At 47.1% G+C, this 18,826-nt stretch overlaps 1 protein-coding gene across 16 annotated transcripts in view; it reads right to left on the minus strand.

The window, feature by feature from the left end:
* The window catches only part of VPS35L (VPS35 endosomal protein sorting factor like), a 116,849-nt gene that overhangs the window by 51,982 nt on the left and 46,041 nt on the right, over positions 1-18,826 (minus strand). For all 16 annotated transcript variants that reach the window (XR_014840625.1, XR_014840624.1, XR_014840628.1 and 13 more), the window contains 7 exons: positions 18,421-18,468; positions 16,186-16,279; positions 11,400-11,477; positions 10,786-10,908; positions 4,058-4,104; positions 2,566-2,677; positions 1,931-2,047 (listed from right to left, as the gene is read on the minus strand). Coding sequence is in view for 8 of the 16 variants with exons in the window: in XM_021086527.2 (XP_020942186.2) it covers positions 1,931-2,047; positions 2,566-2,677; positions 4,058-4,104; positions 10,786-10,908; positions 11,400-11,477; positions 16,186-16,279; positions 18,421-18,468 (619 nt within the window). In the remaining 8 variants the exon portion in view is untranslated. The remainder of the gene's footprint in view (positions 1-1,930; positions 2,048-2,565; positions 2,678-4,057; positions 4,105-10,785; positions 10,909-11,399; positions 11,478-16,185; positions 16,280-18,420; positions 18,469-18,826) is intronic.

Genomic DNA, 18,826 nt, shown 5'->3' on the forward strand with positions numbered 1-18,826 from the left:
CTTTTCTAGGGCCACACCCACGGCATATGGAGGTTCCCAGGCTAGGGGTCCAACTGAAGCAGTAGTCACCGGCCTACAGCAGAGCCATAGCAATGTGGGATCCGAGCCGCATCCGCAACCTACACCACAGCTCATGCCAACACCGGATCCTTAACCCACTGAGCAAGGCCAGGGATAAACCCACAACCTCATGGATCCTAGCTGGATTCGTTAACCACTGAGCCATGAAGGGAACTCCATACCACTATTCTTAATATAATATCATAAATGCAGTGATGAGCAAGTTTATAACTGGGCTCACTTTAATACTTCCTTCTCAATAATGACTGAATCAGATGCTACACATCCATATTCACTTACTCACTGAGTTATGGTCTGAATGTGTGTGTCCCCCCAGCATACATAGTTTGAACTGCCAGCCCTCCATGTGATGGTATTAGGAGGCGGCCTCTGGGTGGTGATGAGGTCATGAGGGTGGAGCCCTGGTGAATGGAATTCGTGCCCTAATAAAAGGGACTCCAGAGAGCTCTCTGTCCCTCTTTCTGCCTTGAGAGAAGGAGAGGCTGGCAGACTGTCACCTGAGGTCCTCACCAGAATCCGACCATGCTGACCCCCGATCTTATGCTTCCAGCCTCCAGAACAGGGAGAAATACATTTCCGTTGTATACAAAGCTACCTGGTCTATTGTATTTTGTTATAACAACCTGCATGGACAAGGACATGGAGCCAGTACAAGAAGAACAGTGCAGGGGGTGGGGAAGTCTCACCACGCAGACAGCCAATAGCATTTCCCTAGCGGCAGCCACATAAATTGCTGGTGTGTTGCCTAAAAGGACAGTGACGCAGGAAACCCGAACCTGTAACATGCTGACCAGCATTACACATGTTGCAGCAGCTCACATCACTTGGTCCATCTTCCCAAGACTTCTTATGCCAGAAATATGGGGGGAAAGAGGCTTCCACTGGGAGTTCCTTTCATGGCTCAGTGGTTAACGAATCCAACTAGTATCCATGAGGATGCAGGTTTGATCCCTGGCCTCACTCAGGGGTTAAGGACCAGGCATTGCTGTGAGCTATGGTGTAGGTCGCAGATGTGGCTTAGATTCCGAGTTGCTATGGCTGTGGCGCAGACCGGCAGCTGTAGCTCCATTTTGACCCCTAGCCTGGTAACTTCCATATGCTGTGGGTATAACTCTAAAAAGCAAAAAAAAAAAAAAAAAAAAAAAAAAAAAGAAGGAAAGAAAGAAAAAAGAGAAAGAGGCTTCCACTGTCTGTTCAAGGGATGGAAACTGAAATTCCCTTTTGTTCACTACTGGCTGGCTGCTGATCTTCAATTTAAGAAGAGCCTGCTAAACTGGTTTTTTCAATTCCAAATACAAGTCGACCCTGAAAGAAGAGAGGTTTGCAGCACTGACTCTCCAGGCAGTCAAAAATCTGCATGTATCTTGTAGTCAGCCTTGTACACCAACAAGTCCTCCGTATTGGTGATTCTGGTTCTGTGGACACAACCCACTGAAGACTACGTAGATTATAGTATTTACTACTGAAAAAAAATCCATGTATAAACCGATCTGTGCAGTTCTAACCCGTGTTGTCCAAGGGTCAACTGTGCTGTAGACTGCTGCTCTTTGGATGCTCTTTCCAAAGCTCCGGGTCTTTTAAAGTCTCAAGTTATTTATAATGTTATACCTTTGATGCATCTTAAGGCCTCAAGAATAAGACATATTAGGGACACAAAAATCAAAGAAATACATCTTTAAAGCTATCAGTTCTCCATTACAGGTTAACAATGCAATGACAGGAAGCAGACACATTTAAACAGCAACAAAAAAGAGGGGTGATAAGTTGAAAGAGAAACGTTTTAAGAGGACAAATACACTGCATAACTTGGACTCAAAGCAGTCAGTCTAAGGTCGACAAGGTCACCCACCTGTGGATTCTTCAACTTAGTGATAACTTTCCAAGCTTCATTGAGGATCTGAAGTCGGTCACCCTCGGGGGGATCAGCCAAGGCCAAGTTTAACCCCAGTGAGCGAAAAAGGAGATGCTAAGACATAGAGCAAACCATTACGATCCTAGGGATTTTAAACCAGAGTAATTTGAGGCATAAAGGAAAAGGCTGTAATGCTTGGCCTGTCTCACACTTACTCTTCCAACAATCTCTGTCTGAGGGTCTACCTAACGGTGCACGTCAGACTCTGCTCAAAACAGAGAGCTGCCTCTGTGCACTGGTCCAACGTGTGGGCCATAACATTCTGCTGGACAAAGCTTTCCAGAAAGGAGTGACCATCCAGTTTTACGGGTGTGAAGACCAAAGTGGTCCCTACACATGTCTAGTGAGTTAACCGATCGGGTTGAGGGCTCATAGAGACCTGACTCGCGGCAATTACATGTGCCTCACAATCCTGGGGGCTGACTCATCGTCCACCGTGTTCTTCAGAAAGAGCCTTCACTTGTTTTCCTGTTGGCCCAAGCTGCCCCCGACACCGGACTCCGTCTGCCTGAAGAGCTATCAGGCAAACACTGCCTATCTGTTCTCCGCCGAGCCGGAGGCTGAGAGCCTACCTTGGGGAAGCCAGACTCATGGCACTCTTTAATCATGCCGATGAAATCCATGGACCGTGTGGCGATGAACTCGGCCCGGAAGGCTGACATCACAGAATTCAAGAGCAAGGCACTGCAAGATATACCATGCCCAGGTCAGCAGCGCCTCCCTGAATGAAAGGCTCCTTAATTTTAGGATGTACGTTGCCAGGAAAGATGACGAAGAGCCCTTTAATGATAAGCTTGCCGGGGTGGGGGGGATGAGCAAAAAGGCAACCTCTAGAGACTAGCACGGTGTCCTGCGCATCTTCAGAACTTACTAAATATTCACCTGAGTGGAAGAATGGATGGATGGGTGGCTGAGTCAATGGATGCACAGGTGAATAAGAAAGTCATCAAATTCACTTAAACAGAAGAAAACGGAGCCTTCCATAGGCTGGTGCACTAATAAAACTAAATATTAAGTAAAAATAATGATCCAAGCTACAAATATATATCCACATTTCTTTTTGTTCTTTTTTTTTTTTTTTTTTTTTTTTGTCTTTTTGCCTTTTCTTGGGCCACTCCCACGGCATATGGAGGTTCCCAGGCTAGGGGTCCAATCAGAGCTGCGGCCGCCAGCCTACACCAGAGCCATAGCAATGCAGGATCCGAGCCACGTTTGCGACCTACACCACAGCTCACGGCAACGCCGGATCATTAACCCACTGAGCAAGGGCAGGGATCAAACCCGAAACCTCATGGTTCCTAGTCGGATTCGTTAACTACTGCGCCACGACAGGAACTCCCTATATCCACATTTCTTATGAAAAGTACTGTTCTAGGACCTAGGGACCTGGTTGGGAACAAAACTCACTCCAGTCTGCTCACACATCTTCCACCAAAAGGAGAGCAGAGGAGAAGCCCCAGGAAGACAGGAACTTGGGTTTATCCTGACCTTCCCATTGATCTCAGCCCCACAGGGAAAGAACTACTACTATACCCATTTTACAGACAGGAGACCGAGGCACAGAGGGGTCAAAGTAAGTGACCCAAAGTCAGAGGCTAAGAAAGAGTGAAGCCGGGAGTTCCCGTCGTGGCATAGTGGTTAACGAATCCAACTAGGAACCATGAGGTTGCGGGTTTGATCCCTGCCCTTGCTCAGTGGGTTAACCATCCGACGTTGCCATGAACTGTGGTGTAGGTTGCAGATAAGGCTCGGATCCTGCGTTGCTGTGGCTCTGGCGTAGGCCAGTGGCTATAGCTCCGATTCGATCCCTAGCCTGGGAACCTCCATATGCCGCGGGAGCGGCCCAAGAAATGGTAAAAAGACAAAAAAAAAAAAAAAAAAAGAAAGAAAGAAAGAAAGAGTGAAGCCAAGTCCTGAAGCCAGGCACCCGGAGTTCCACATTCCTGATCTCCACGCTGTCCTACTTCTCTGTTGGCCCCTCCTGCCCAAGCAAGCGTCCTGAGCTCCAAGAAAGCAACCAACCCCATTTTCAAACTCAGGCTTTATGAATTTCAAAATACTTACTTGTTTCCTAGTTTCTTACATCTCTCCATCATCTCGGTTAACAGAGCCTGGTCAAAAATAATAATAATAAAAACCATCAAGTTGGAGGATCTAAAGCGATACTTCTCAGGAACGGCTTTCCAAAGTAACACTCAAAAATAAATGTAGCCGCATGCCTATATCTATCATTCTCTGTGCCCGGCAGGGATGGGGAGGATGGAGGAGAAAAAGTTCACGCTAGTGGCATTTAATACAATGTGCCAGGCCTCAGGCACACTTGGCATCCAGTCTCACCACTGACATTTCCCCATCCTTTGGCCGATGATACAGGAGGTACCATTCCTCCTGCAGGGTACACGAGAGTGGTACCTGCTGTGCTCTAGGGCACCAATGAGAATGAAATCTGCTTTACTCCCCTAGACCCGCCACGTTCGTGCCTGTGGATTTCTCAGTATAAAAAATAACAAACATGGGGCCAGGAGCTGGTGCTGGCCCGTCATGGTGAGAAACACTTGGCTCTCATGATGTCACATCTCACAACAACCACAAGGAGGCAAGCTCTCTAGTCTCTCATTGCACCAACGAGCCACTGAGCCACTGAAGAGGGATGTGCTTGGGCCAAGGTGACACGGCCAGTTATGCAGGGCTGGACATGACCTGGGCAGTCGGGCATCCAAGGCCACGCCCTTCACTACACTTCCTCTCTGTGCTTTTGGAAGCACATCTCCTCCCTCTGCCCCCAAAAGGAAGTAAATGTTTAACTCGCTGGAATACAATTAATGGCTTGAGAGCTATCGCAAGACAATTAGGTATCTTTCAAAAGAGCTCCTGTTTTTAAAAAATCAATGGGAGACGTATTCCTATAAGGGCAGTGGTTTGGGGAAGGTCCTGAATGCCACAGACAAGGTCAATCCCAAGACAAAAGAGCTGACAACAGCAGCCTAGACCCTGCACACTCACCAGGCACAGAGAACTAGCCCCGGAGCTAAGGGCTTTTCATTTGTTTTCCCATTTACTCTTCACGATAAATAGCCTTTGAGACTCATTAAATCATCCCCACTTTACAGACAAGGAGGTCAAAACTCAGCTAGGTGAAGTCACTTCCTACTAAGCAGAAGAAATGAGATTTGTACCTAAGTCTGGACTAGAAATAAAGAGTCTTTAGTGCCATTCTGCCTTTTCCAGCTGTGTCCCTCTGTGTCCTGGGTGTTGTCTGCATAATGAAGGTGTCAGTTGATCGTGGAGATACTGTTGGTACCCCCACTGCCAGAACCCTGATTTTATTCAGTCTTCAGTCTCTGCCCAATAAAAAGCAGCTTGGGTCCTGTTATGGAGTGAATGATGTCCCCCACAATTCACACAGTGAAATGCAAACCCCCAACAGGACTGTGTTTGGAGACAGGGCTTTTAAGGAGGTCATTCATGTTAAATGAGGCCCTAACCTGATAGGACTGGTGTCCTTATAAGAAGAGGAGGAGTTCCCGTCGTGGCTCAGTAGTTAACGAATCCGACTAGGAACCATGAGGTTGCAGGTTCGATCCCTGGCCTTGTTCAGTGGGTTAAGGATCCGGTGTTGTCATGAGCTGTGGTGTAGGTCACAGATGTGGCTTGGATCCTGCGTTGCTGTGGCTGTGGTGTAGGCTGGCCGCTCTAGCTCCAATTTGACCCCTAGCCTGGGAACCTCCATATGTCGCAAGCACGGCCATAAAAAGACAAAAAAAAAAAAAATCCATACACCCCTATGTTCATAGCAGCACTATTCGCAACAGTCAAGACATGGAAACAACCTAAATGTCCCTCAACAGTTATAAATGGACAAAGAAAATGTGGTACATATACACAATGGATCTACTCAGCCACGAAAAGAATGAAATACTGCCATTTGCAGCAACTAAAGATGATCGCAGTAAGTAAAATGAGTCAGAAAGAGAAAGACAAATACCACAGGATATCATTTACATGTGAAGTATGACACAGATGCTTTTATCTACGAAACAGAAACAGACTCACAGACACAGAGAACAGACTTGCAGTTACCACGCGGGAGGGATGGAGTGGAGGCCTGGGGGGAGCAGACACAAACTATTACATATAAAAGGATAAACAACAAGGTCGCACTGCAGAGCGCAGGGAACTAGTCAACATCCTGTGCTAAACCATAAAGGAAAAGAATATAAAAAAGACTGTATATGCATATGAATAACTGAATCACTTTGCAATATAGCAGAAATCAACACAACATTGTCAATCCACTGTACTTTGATCAAAAGAAAAAAAAGACAGCTCAAGTTAAGCAACCAATACAGGCAGACCTCAAAGATATTGTGGGTTCGGTTCCAGACCAGGGCAACAAGGAGAATATCCCAATAAAGCAAGTCACACGAATTTTTTGGTTTCCCAGTGCATGTCAAAGTTATGATTATACTGTAGTCTATTAAATGTGTAATAGCATTATGTTTTTGAAAAATGCACATACTTAAGTATAAAACATTTGATTGCTAAAGAATCCTAACCATCCTCTGGGCTTTCTGTGAGTCATAATTTTTTTGTGATAGTTAACATCAAAAAAAAAAAAAAAAAAAAAAAAAGGAGTTTCCATTGCAGCTCAGTGGTTAATGAACCCAACTAGTATCCATGAGGACACAGGTTCAATCCCTGGCCTTGATCAGTGAGTTAAGGATCGGGTGTTGCTATGAGCTGTGGTATAGGTTGCAGACTCGGCTAGGATCTGGCATTGCTGTGGCTGTGGTGTAGTCTTGCAGTTGTAGCTCCAATTCGACCCCTAGCCTGGGAACCTCCATCTGCCACAGGTGCCGCCCTAAAAAGACCAAAAAAAAAAAAAAAAAAAAAAAAATCAAAATATTGCAAGATTTACCAAAATGTGACACAGGTGGACAAAATGCTGTTGGAAAAATGGCACTTTCACAGACTTGCTTAATGCAAGGCTGCCACAAGCCTTCAATTTGTAAAAAATGCACTGATGGGGGCCTGTGCGGTACATGGCAGAGGTAGCCCAGAAAGTTACCTGGGTTCAGGGTTCAAAGCTTCTCAGCATCCCTGACCCACCTCCTGAGCCATTCTTCACAGCCAACCAACACTGCCTTCTAAACTTTCTCAGGACGGATGGTCACAGGATCTTAGGTGGCTATTTGCCTTTTTTTGCTTTTGATCAAAGTACAGTGGATTGACAATGTTGTGTTAATTTCTGCTGTATTAACCTATTTTTTTCCCAAATTCCTTCCATTGAATATGTATTTTTATTAATGAATGTTTTCTGATTATGAAAATTCTCGCCTATCCATCCTGCCTCTTGCTTTTTTCATGGCTACCAACTGGTTCTCCTCTCATCCATCTGGCAGGCTTCTGCCAGCCTGAAGTCTTCAAGCGCTGCTTTTTTCAAATCATCCCCGCATCAAAAATCTTTAAGAGCTGTTGGGTCTCCAGGACAGGATGTTCAAGTAGCTCGGCAGCCTGGTCCACTCCCCGTCTGCCTCCTTCCTCCCTCTTTTCCAGGAAGGCTTGTCTCCTGATTTTGCCTCTTAACTGTGTGTTTACACAGGTCCCTTCCCTCGGCCCCTCCTCTCCTGGCCCCCACTCACCTCTTGGCTTTCAAATCAGCCCAGGCTTCCACTTGCCAAGGCCAAACACAATGATGGTAACCACCCCCCACGGGCCTGGCACCTGCCACGCACCAGCCCTTGGCCATGCGGTGACCGGCATTATCAAAGTCACCTCCAAGCAGCCCTTCGAGGAAGATTCTATTATTAGCCCATTTTACAGCTGGTAATACTGAGGCACAAAGAGGTCAAGCAGCCCAAGCAACACAGCCAGTTTGAACCCAGATCAGCCCGACTACCTGCCCCAGCCTCTACCAATTTCCTCTTCCCTCTTTCAACAGTGGCAACCTGCATTGCTCACTACAGCAAGGGATCATGGGACTGCATACCAGACAAGACAAAAAGCTGTTGAGGAGTTCCCATTGTGGCTCAGTGGTTCATGAATCTGACTAGGAACCACGAGGTTTCGGGTTCAATCCCTTGCCTTGCTCAGTGGGTTGACGATCTGGTGTTGCCGTGAGCTGTGGGGTAGGTTGCAGATGTAGCTCTGATCCTGCGTTGCTGTGGCTGTGGTGTAGGCTGGCAGCTATAGCTCCGATTCGACCCCTAGCCTGAAAACCTCCATATGCTGAGGGAGTGGCCCAAGAAAAGGCAAAAAGACAAAAAAAAAAAAAAGCTGTTGAAAATGAAAAGACGCTTATCAAAAGATCTGTATTCGTTGCCCAAAGGCAGGTTTTATGAAATGGCTGCTTTTTTTACTCCAAAGAATGTGCCTAAAATTGGGTGCATAAATGTTTTTTACTTACTATAATTTTCATTGTAGAAGAGGGGGGGAAATCCTGTCTTCAAACAAAACAAAAAAGCCTTTTAGAAGTTCCCACTGTGATTCAGTGGGTTCAGAACCTGACATAGTGCCTGTGGGTTCGATCTCCTAGCCTCCCTTGGTGCATTAAGGATCTGGCATTGCTGCAAGCTAGGTCACAGATGTGGATTGGATCCAGCATTGCTGTGGCTTCGGGGTAGGCCTCAGCTGCAGCTCTGATTCAACCCCTGGTCGGGGAACCTCCATATGCCAGAGATGAGGCCTTTTAAAAAAAGGAGTTCCCGTTGTGGTGCAGCAGAAACAAATCCGACTAGGAACCATGAGGTTTCGGGTTCCAGCCCTGGCCTCGCTCAGTGGGTTAAGGATCTGGCTTTGTCATGAGCTGTGGTGTAGGTTGCAGATGCTGCTCGGATCCTGCGTTGCTGTGGTGTAGGCTGGCAGCTGTAAATCCGATTCGACCCCTAGCCTGGGAACCTCCATATGCCAAGAGTGAGGCCCTAAAAAGCAAAAAAAAAAAAAAAGGCCTTTTTGAAAATCACTCCCTGATTTGGGGAGAGGGGATTTGACAGTTAAATTTCGATTTGAAATTTCAGGAGTCAGGTATTTGCAGCTGACCGCATTTCTCCCTTTCCTCATCCAGATAATTCCCCATTCCCCACCTCACCTACCTGTCCTGTGTATCGCCAACCGCTGCAGTCTAACTCCTAGATTCTGGAGCCGTGGCCTCTTAAAGACACACAGGGCCCAACTCCCCAGTGTACACGCCCCAGCCAGCGCCAAAGAGCTTGCAGGCATCATACTGTCACACACATTTTCCACACCACCCTCCACCCTGACATTCTGCTGCTTTTTGAAAACGATGGTTTTTTCTATGAGATACTGTGAGTTCCTTATTTATAATATCCCAAGAATCAGAGTTTATTATTATTCGGGTGACCTAGTTTTTTAAATCACTTCTTTTAGTGCAATAATGATTTCCTAGAGTTTTACTCCCCAGGAAAGCGCTATTCCCAGCTTCTGCCATCCTTTGGGATTACTGGTGCTTAAAACAAAAAGGAAGAGTGCCCTATGGCACGTGCCTTTTGTTTTTAATCCAATTTCACTTTTCATTAAAATAAGGAGGGAAAGAAACAAGCGTTCTCATTTTCAGACGCATCACAGGAACAGGTGTGAACACCCTCAGGCCAGTATGTACTTCAACACGGGTCCCCATCAATTTAAATGACCCTGTAACAGTCCACTGAATATACAAACCATAATTGAACCAATCCCCTTCTAATGGTTGTCTTCAGTGTTGCACTAGCATGAACACAGCTACGTGTGTGTGTTCATGCATCTATCCAATTACTTCTACTGGATATTTATGGGGTTTTTTTTGGCCACACCTGTGACACTTGGAAGTTCCCCAGCCAGGGATTAAACTCATGCCACAGCAGCAACAATACCAGGTCCTTAACCCACTGAGCCACCAGGCAACTCCTTCTACTGGAGATTTGTATTTTTCTTCTTCTTCTTTTTTTTTTTTTTGGCTGTACCCACAGCATGTAGAAGTCCCTGCGCCAGGGATCAACCTCGCACCATGGCAGTGACCCAACCCATTGTAGTGGTAATGCCAGACCCTTAACCTATTACACCACTGGGGAACTCCTCTTTTTTCTTTCTCTTCAAGGCTGTAAATATGTGTATGCAGCTGCTGGGAAAAGGCAGGCGTATTTGAATTTTGCTTTGTTCTAGGTATCCTTGTTTTGTAACAAGGCCCTTTTCCCCTTCAAATGTAGAATAAATTCTCAACCATCAATAACAAGACAAAGGCAGCTTCATCTGTCACAGCAATGGTGACAATTTGAACTGGTGTTCTACTGAAACTGCTCCTCCGTCTTAGGGGGAAAAAAGACCATTTCTGCTACGATTCGGACTTCCCTTTAATTCCTGACAATGCTTCATTAGACAAAAAAGAAAGAAAGAAATCATATAAAAGCCATTATGTATCTGAGTTTCACTTTTCACAAAACAGAGAAAAGATTCCCTGCTCTAAGGACTTTATTAACTCATTAGAAACACAAAAGAAATGCAGGGAGGTTAGTGCAGAGGCAGTGAAGCCATGAGCCCTGGAGTCAGATTCAATGGGGTTTTGTGTCCAGGCACCACCATTTTCTAGCTGTGTGACCTCATGGAGGTGTTTGCCCTCTCTGAGCCCCCACTTCCCCCTCCCAGAGCTGTTCACCAAGGCAGTGGCGGAAACATGCTGAGTGCAGACCCAGCCGCAATGCTGAGGCTGTGGCCTGACTGTGCCACAGGGCACGCAGGGGTAGGGGCCTCTACACTCCTCCTCGCTGGGGAACTTCACACTGAAGCCACCGGGCAGTTACCTCGGGGGCGTGGTAGGAGATACACTGGAAGATCCAATCCATGGCAGGCGAGTACAGGGGCAGGTAGGATGGCAGCTCCACTCCCTGGACCACCAGCTGGTTCTGGACCGTGTCCCCGTGAATCTGCAGGAGCCCAAAGAAAACGCTTAGAAAAGGGGCGTGGGGGTCGTGTGAGAAAGAAGAGCATGGAACTCAAGACTGTGCGGATCTGCTAGCCCGGGGACGGCCCCGAGAGAAACGGCCTGGTTTCTCAGGTTTTTGAAAACTAGAAAAGACACACAGAACGCTTCCCATGTCACCAAGCTGAGCTGTTCTGGGAATGTGTGCTGTGCCGAGAAGTAACCTGATAAAAACGGAGTCAGCAGATGCTGAAAAGGAAGGCTGATCAACAGGAGCCGTTTCCTGTTCACACACGCATATTAATTCTCTCTGCTTGTTCAGTTCAATCAACACATTTTAATTGCCTGTGACAGACACGAGTGTCATTTTTCGAGGGTTTACACGTTGAGAGAGCTTTAAGGCAATCTCGATGTGGAAAGCCAATGGGTTTCATGAATTCGTGATCATGGAACTATCATATCGATTAACCGTTCTGATTACCTGTGTTCTCTTACCTGTTTGAATGTGAGGAGGAAGTCAAAAAAGTTCTTATTTAGGCTTTCTTTGAGATGTGGTGCCACCTCCATGCCCACCTGCAGCCAAACAAAATGAAATTACCTTGAGCGTAGAAAAAAGCAGGTAGAGGGCAAATAACATATACAATGCGATGTCATTTCACATGGACAGACAGGCAGAGCGAGGGCCTGAAATTTAATTTTTTTTTTAATGAATGCTTTTTCTTTTTTTCTATTATAGTTACTTGAGTGTTCTGTCAATTTTCTGCCATATAGCAAAGTGACCCAGTCACACACACATATATACGTTCTTTTTCTCACATTCTCCTCCATCAGGCTCCATCACAAGTGACCATACTTCCCAGGGCTACACAGCAGGATCCCACTGCTTATCCACTCCAAATGCAATAGTTTGCATCCATTAACCCCAGACTCCCAGCCCATCCCACTCCCTCCTCCTCTCCCCTTGGCAACCACAGGTCTGTTCTCCAAGTCCATGAGTTTCCGTTCTGTGGAAAGGTACATTTGTACCATATATTAGATTCCAGATATAAGTGGTATCATATGGTATTTGTCTTTCTCTTTTGGACTGACTTCACGTAGTATGAGAGTCTCTAGTTCCATCCATGTTGCTGCAAATGGCATTATTTTGTTCTTTTTTATGGCTGAGTAGTATTCCACTGTGAACTTTTATTCTTTTGCTTATCTGTTTTTTTGTTCAATAACCCTGTCTTGCTTTTGTAAGAAAAACCACAGAAGCTATTTTTAATGAAAAAAGGGCAACATGTGCAGTGATCATCTTTGCAACTTTCCAAAGGTAATGAAAGTATTTCTGAACTGAAGACCAAGCGAACAAATCAATGCAGAACTGAGGAGAAATGGACTCTAGATTGTGTACACAATATTCCCTTCCTCTCTAAAAAATGATAAACTCACATGTGGCTGTACTTATTACATGAAACAAAAAGATTCTGGTATGTAAGAGAGTCAGCTGGGACTCCACGGTTGCATCATTAAAATATACGGCTTCAGTCTTTGCTGTGCAGTCGTGGAAACAGACATAAATTTGGATGTATTTTAGGCTATTTTACACAAGGCAAGCACGAAGCCTAACGATACTATCATCCATCGGCTCCTGTGTTCACTGTTTTAAAAAAAGACTGCTGTGTTTTCAGCTGAAAAAAAAAAAAAATTGGCTCATCACAAGAAGGTGGCCAGAGCCCTAGGGTTGGAAGTGCAGGTCTGAGCTAAGGTGGGGCGATGACGTACTTAAAACAAAGCGTTATAATGTTCCTTAAACCGAGCTCGCCGAACCGCAGTTCCACACTGCTGCTCTGGCACGAAAACAACTCTGCAGGGGGAGTTGCTTTCTGGGACCTGGTTTCTTCCAAAGAGGGCAGATTTCTGCCACTCACCCCCCTCCTTACCCAGAAGTCAGGAAGATTAATGATAACGATGTTTGTTAGATGTCTGTAAAGAATTCCTTTGAGAAGAATTATGCAAGAGCCACTGGGGCGGTAAATTCCAAGGGCAGCTCCAAGGGCTGTTGGGGGTGTTTCCAGGGACAAGCACAGAGATTTAAAACAAACCAGAAGAGAACACCAACAGCAGAGCCACTTTTACTGTGTTCTGGATTCTATTGTCTTTCCTTCCACTAATCACTTCGTAGAAAAGGCGATAATTACACTGTTAGGCGACAGCAAAAAAAAAAAGGCCCAGTGGACAAGCAGTGGGGAGGGAGCTGAGGGGGCCACGACTTAGGAGTTACTCACACTTGCCTTTAATAAAACAGCTTTGCGCTCCCCCCCACACACACACCCTGCCTGCTCACTGCCTTTGTGTTTTGTTCGCCTCTTCCCATTAGGCCAAGGGAGCAGCTTAGGAATCTGCGTGAGTCTGAAAGATGTCCACCTAGTGCTGGTTCAGTGTTGCTGGTTACTCGCAACTTCCATTCCCATGGACCCACTCTGAGCCGCATGGGGTGGGCACACGAGCCAGGCTCTTAGGAGGCATATCCCACCCCATGGCCACAGTGATTGGTCTAACCCTGGACAAGGGACCCAAGGTGATCCAGGCAGAATCAGCCCTGAAACTCTGGCTGGAACTACTGGGGAACAGGCACTCTGGCCACTGGTCTGAAGCCAAAAGGATGGGAGCCTTTCCGCCTCACAGAAAGAGAAAGCCACGGAGTCAAGGCACCCAGAGATGAGCAGAGCTGAGCAGGGATTGTGGAGACGGTTCCAGACCTGGCTCGGGGGCCCTGAATCGGCCATGCCTGCACCACCCCAGGCTCTTCAGAGGCACGGGCCAACAGATCCCTGCTTCTGCCTCAAAGTAGTGTGAACTGGGGTTTTGCCACTTGCAATTCAAAGAATCCTTATGAATGCACAGTGCTTGGGTTTTTTTGGCTGCACCTGTGGTATGCAGAAACTCCCTGGCTGGGGATCAAACCTGTGCCACAGCAGTGACCCCAGCCACACAGTGACAATACCAGAGCCTCAACTCACTAGGCTCCCCATCTCATTCTTTTTATATCAAAAGATTTCAGTAACCACCCAGCTGTGGGAACTGGTGCACTGCCTGGATTGGCACAAATGACTCCGATACAGCTCCCGTCATCACAGCTCATTTCTGGGGCGGGGGGCGGGGGTGTCTATACTCTCTCCTCATTGGCACTGAGTTTTCAAGTTGCATCTGCCATTAATAGGCAACCAATATCATCTTTCACCAGCTCATGTACCTTACTTCAAACTTTATAACTAAACAGGATTGCGAGGAATGGATACTCGCCCCGCACCGATTTCTTTTTAATAACTGTGTGTCAGAGACACAGTGCGATTCTAAATCTTTCCTACTCTACTGCTACTGACGTCAACGTGAGTTCAAGGAATGTGCTATGCCCTACAAGGGGCGAGGAGGCACACAGGGGTATTCTTACATCTTCCCCCGCAGGATCCAGCAGCGTTTTGCACACGTTAGGCCATCAGCAAACAATGACGTGGAAGAAGCATTCAAGCTTCAAGATATTCCTAAGCTGAGGCTCTAGGAAACATATCTGATATTCCTGCATGAAAACTTCACGCCAAGTTTCAAACAGATGGCGATGCATAAACACTTTGGCCTCTGTTACTATGAGGGAGCAGGTGCCCTTAGAATGGAAAAGTTCTTTGCTTTCTTTCTCTCCTTCCTCCTTCCCTTCTTTCTTTCTTTCTTCCTCTCTCCATCTCTCTCTCTCTCTGTCTCTCTCTTTCTTTCTCTGCCAGCTACTCACGCTGAGGGCAATGACTGATTTCTTTGTGATGCTGGAGACCACAGGGCTTCTATCACAGGCTGGATGTCATGTAAAAGAAGCAGATCGAAGGTTATGCTCCCTGTCTTCTAATTTCCCAGGATTACTTATTAAGGACCACTAGCCAGGGGTGGAGGGTGGTCTCCAATGGTAGCGTTGTCCTCAAGGAAGAATGGGTTTCATCAGAACCCTCCAGAATGGGGACAATAACCCCTCTCTAAATGATACTGCTGGAACTAGCAAGAGGGACTCCTGCTGAGAGCAGAGAGAGGCGAAGGTCCCATATGACTTAAAGAAAAAAGACCTGTAAATTCTCCCTGGGGTGCACTTTTCATAATTGAAAGTCTTACTTAGCTTTTTTTTTTTGCTCTTTAAGGCCACACCTGCATATGGAGGTTCCCAGGCTAGGGATTGAATCAGAGCTACAGCTACTGACCTATACCACAGCCACAGCAACACGGGATCCAAGCTGAGTCTGTGACCTACACCACAGCTCACGGCAACACCAGATCCTTAACCCACTGAGCGAGGCCAGGGATCAAACCCAAAGCCTCATGGATTCATTTCTCCTGAGCCACGACAGGAACTCCTAGTTTTTTTGTGTATATATATATTTTTTTGATGGCAGAGTAGTATTTAAATTTTTTTATTATAATTGATTTACAATGTCTGTCAATTTCTCGTGTATGCTAAACTGACCCAGTCATACATATATACACATTCTTTTTCTCACATTATCCTCCATCGTGCTACATCACAAGTGATTAGATACATAGTTCCCTGGGCCATGCAGCAGGATCCCACTGCCCATCCACCCCAAATGCAAGAGTTGGCATCTCCTAACCCCAGACTCCCAGTCCATCCCACTCCCTCTCCCTCCCCCCTTGGCAAACACAAGTCTGTCCTCCGTGTCTTACTAGTTTTAAGTAGGAGCTTCACAGGGCTTTAAAGGAGAGAAAGGCTGAGTGATTTACAACCCTCACCCATCGGAGCAGCCCTGCAAAGCCAGGCGACACAGCCCCCACCGCCCGCCGTTGTCGCCAGGAGCGCCTCGCCCTGCCAGGCAGCCCGTGCCAACTCACACGCCGAGCCAACTCTTTAACATAGAGACCAAGAAACCAGTGAGACAAGTGAATTCAAAGACAAAGGGAGAGCAAGTTTCAAGTCAATGAAAAGCAACCTATCAGCCGAAAGGCCTTGGGAGCCTCCCTCCCAGCCAAGAAGGGAGAAACAATTAATTCTGAAAACCAGTTCATTGGTAAGAAGGTGACCTTAAATGCCCCCTAATTAGAGTGACTGCTAAGTGGGTCTACTTTGAAATTAATTTTTAAAAGGAACCCTACCGCTCAGTGGATTTCTGTGGACAAGCTGTGCCCTAAAATTAGCAGCTAATAAAGTCGTTCTTACAGTGACTTGTGAGGCAGCAGGGAGGCAGAAGCATCACCATTCGAGGAGAGGGGACACGGTCACACACGGGAGAGTGGGGATGGTGCTTACCCTGCACAGGTAGGCCCTGGCGTACACCGACACCAGCGGGTCCCCGATCCCCCGGATCATGCAGGTCAGCCTCGGCAGACACTCTGAGATCCCCCTGTTAGAGACGAAAAGACGGCACAGCGACACATTCCGTGCTGGAACTCCGCTCATTTAGCTTCAAAATAAAAACGAACGGGCGTTCCCGTCGTGGCTCAGCTCTTAACCAACCCGACTAGGATCCATGAGCATGTGGGTTTGATCCCTGACCTCGCTCAGTGGGTTAAGAATCCGGAATCCGGCATTGCCGTGAGCTGCGGTGTAGGTCGCAGCTCGGATCCCACGTTGCTGTGGCTGTGGTGCAGACCGTTGGCTGCAGCTCCAATTGGACCCCAAGCCTGGGAACCTCCACATGCCACGGATGCAGCCCAAAGAAGCAAAAATAAATAAATAAATAAATACACAAACAAAAAAATGAATAAATAAATAAAATAAAAATGAAGCTCAACTTCCTCCACTGAAGGGGGAAAAAAAAAACCAGTTTCAGGAATAAATCAAGGTCAAAGCTTGAGTGTTGGAAGGCTATGTAATGAGAGTCTTTCTCTCGGGACACAATTCATTCTTTGAATGGTTTCTCTTCTCTTTACCATGTGCTCAGTGCTGGGGTCTCGCTACTTTTTTCCTCCTTGAGGTTACATTAGTTTTACTAATTTAATAATTTTTGTCTCCCAATTATTTTCCAGCGACTGGTCGCTCCGTGACCGTGTGGACCCATCTGCCATGTCTGGATTCCCCTGACACTGATTCCCTGCCCTGGGCCCCGCGCTTCCTAGCACGGGACACCCGGCACCTCGGGCCACATCCGCTCCCCCATCAATGGGAACTGTGACTTACTTCTCCTGCCGCCTGGGATTTCCATCTGCCTGTGGCATCATTTGCCCCCCGTTAGTGGGGCAAAATAACTGTTTCGTCTACACGGCGTTATCTCCCCTATGCTCCACCAGGCATCTCTGGGTCCCAAGTAAACCCACTTGGGACACATTCTAAATCCAACCTAATTACTCCTCAGAGCACTGGGAGGCAGCCCGGGGCTTCGAGGAGCTGATTATCCACATGCTGTCCAACACCGCTCGGTACTGCACCAGCCCCTCGGAGAGCAGATCTCATTTCTCCGGCTCTGCAAACTCCTTTCCAAACAACGTCCAAGGTGAACCGGAGTAGCAGAGAGCTTAGGGGCAAAGGCTTTTGCTTCTGGCATCTTTGTCCTCATCACCCTGGACAGCAGCCAACAAACACTGAGTGAGGGCCCACGGCTGCGGCGCTCACTGGGGTGTGGGCAGCTCAATGGACCCTCGAAGACCCCTTCTCAGGGCCCTGTTCATGCAGGGGGAGAGCGGGGGTCAGAGACGCTAAGTAACTTTCTCAAGACTACATGGCTAATAACAGCAGAGCTAGGACTGAAATACAAGGGAGCAGGAGCTCCCGCCGTGGCGCAGAGGAAGTGAATTCAACTAGTGTGCATGAAGATATGATTCGACCCCTGGCCTCGCTCAGTGGGCTAAGGATCTGGCATTGCCAGGAGCGGTGGTGTGGGCCACAGAAAAGGCTCAGATCCTACATTGCTGTGGCTGTGGCAGAGGCCAGCAGCTGGAGCTCTGATTCAACCCCTAGCCCGGGAACCTCCATATGGCTCAAATGTGGCCCTAAAAAGCAGGGGGAAAAAAAAAAAAAAACCTACAAAAAAGGCACATAACCAATCTTCTATGAGCTGCTCAACCAACCTCTCCCCGCTAGAGTTGTCTTCTCTGTAAGATGGAGAGTAAAATGCCATCTCTGGAGTTCCCGTTGTAGCTCAGCGGGTTGTCTCTGTGAGGACGCAGGTTCGATCCCTGGCCCCACTCAGTGGGTTAAGGATCTGGCATTGCCATAAGCTGCAATGTAGACTGAAGATGTGGCTCGAATCTGGTGTTACTGTGGCTGTGGTATAGGCCATAGCTGCAGCTCTGATTCAATCCCTGGCCTGGGAACTTCCATGTGCCGCAGGAGGAGCCCTAAAAAAAATAAAATAAATTAAGCTACCTCTACTTCATTAAGTTTTCCTTTGGTCTGAATAAGAAAATGGATGGAAGGTGCTTAAAACACCAGTACTCACAGAATGACAGCTACTATTACGTTGCCACTAGCGTGTGGTGTGTGCGTGCATGTGTGTGAGAGAATTTTTGGAAATGTGTGGTTCTGGACATTTAAGAAGAGCCTTACGTTTTGGAGAGGAACTTGTTACACTTCAGGATGGATGCTTCCACGTAACTACAAACACATTCCGTTAAGGAAGACATTTTCCAGATGGCCTGTCCCCTCCGGGGAAAAGCCTCAACTATTCATGAAAAGAACGAGGTGTGTCCTCAGGACAGGGGGCCACGGTGGCTCTCAGCAACCCAGCGAATTAAATTAGCTGGTGGCTTGTGGTTTCTACATCTGCTTTGCAAGGTCTTAGCCTCATTTAAAATAAAATTTGGAAAATGTTACACGCTAGTTCATAGCGGCGTGCTGAAATCTGAACTGGGTCTGCAGCATTTCGAATCGAGGCTTTAGGGGAAAGGATGAAACTTGCAGAACTAAGATTCCATCTGTGTCACATTCTCGGTCCTTCAACACTGGCGTTTGT

The sequence above is a fragment of the Sus scrofa genome, chromosome 3, assembly GCF_054392235.1.
Source record: "Sus scrofa isolate SSC_HxYL_T2T_F1_AM1 chromosome 3, Sscrofa_HxYL_maternal_Yorkshire_Landrace_v2.0, whole genome shotgun sequence".
NCBI lineage: Eukaryota > Metazoa > Chordata > Mammalia > Artiodactyla > Suidae > Sus > Sus scrofa.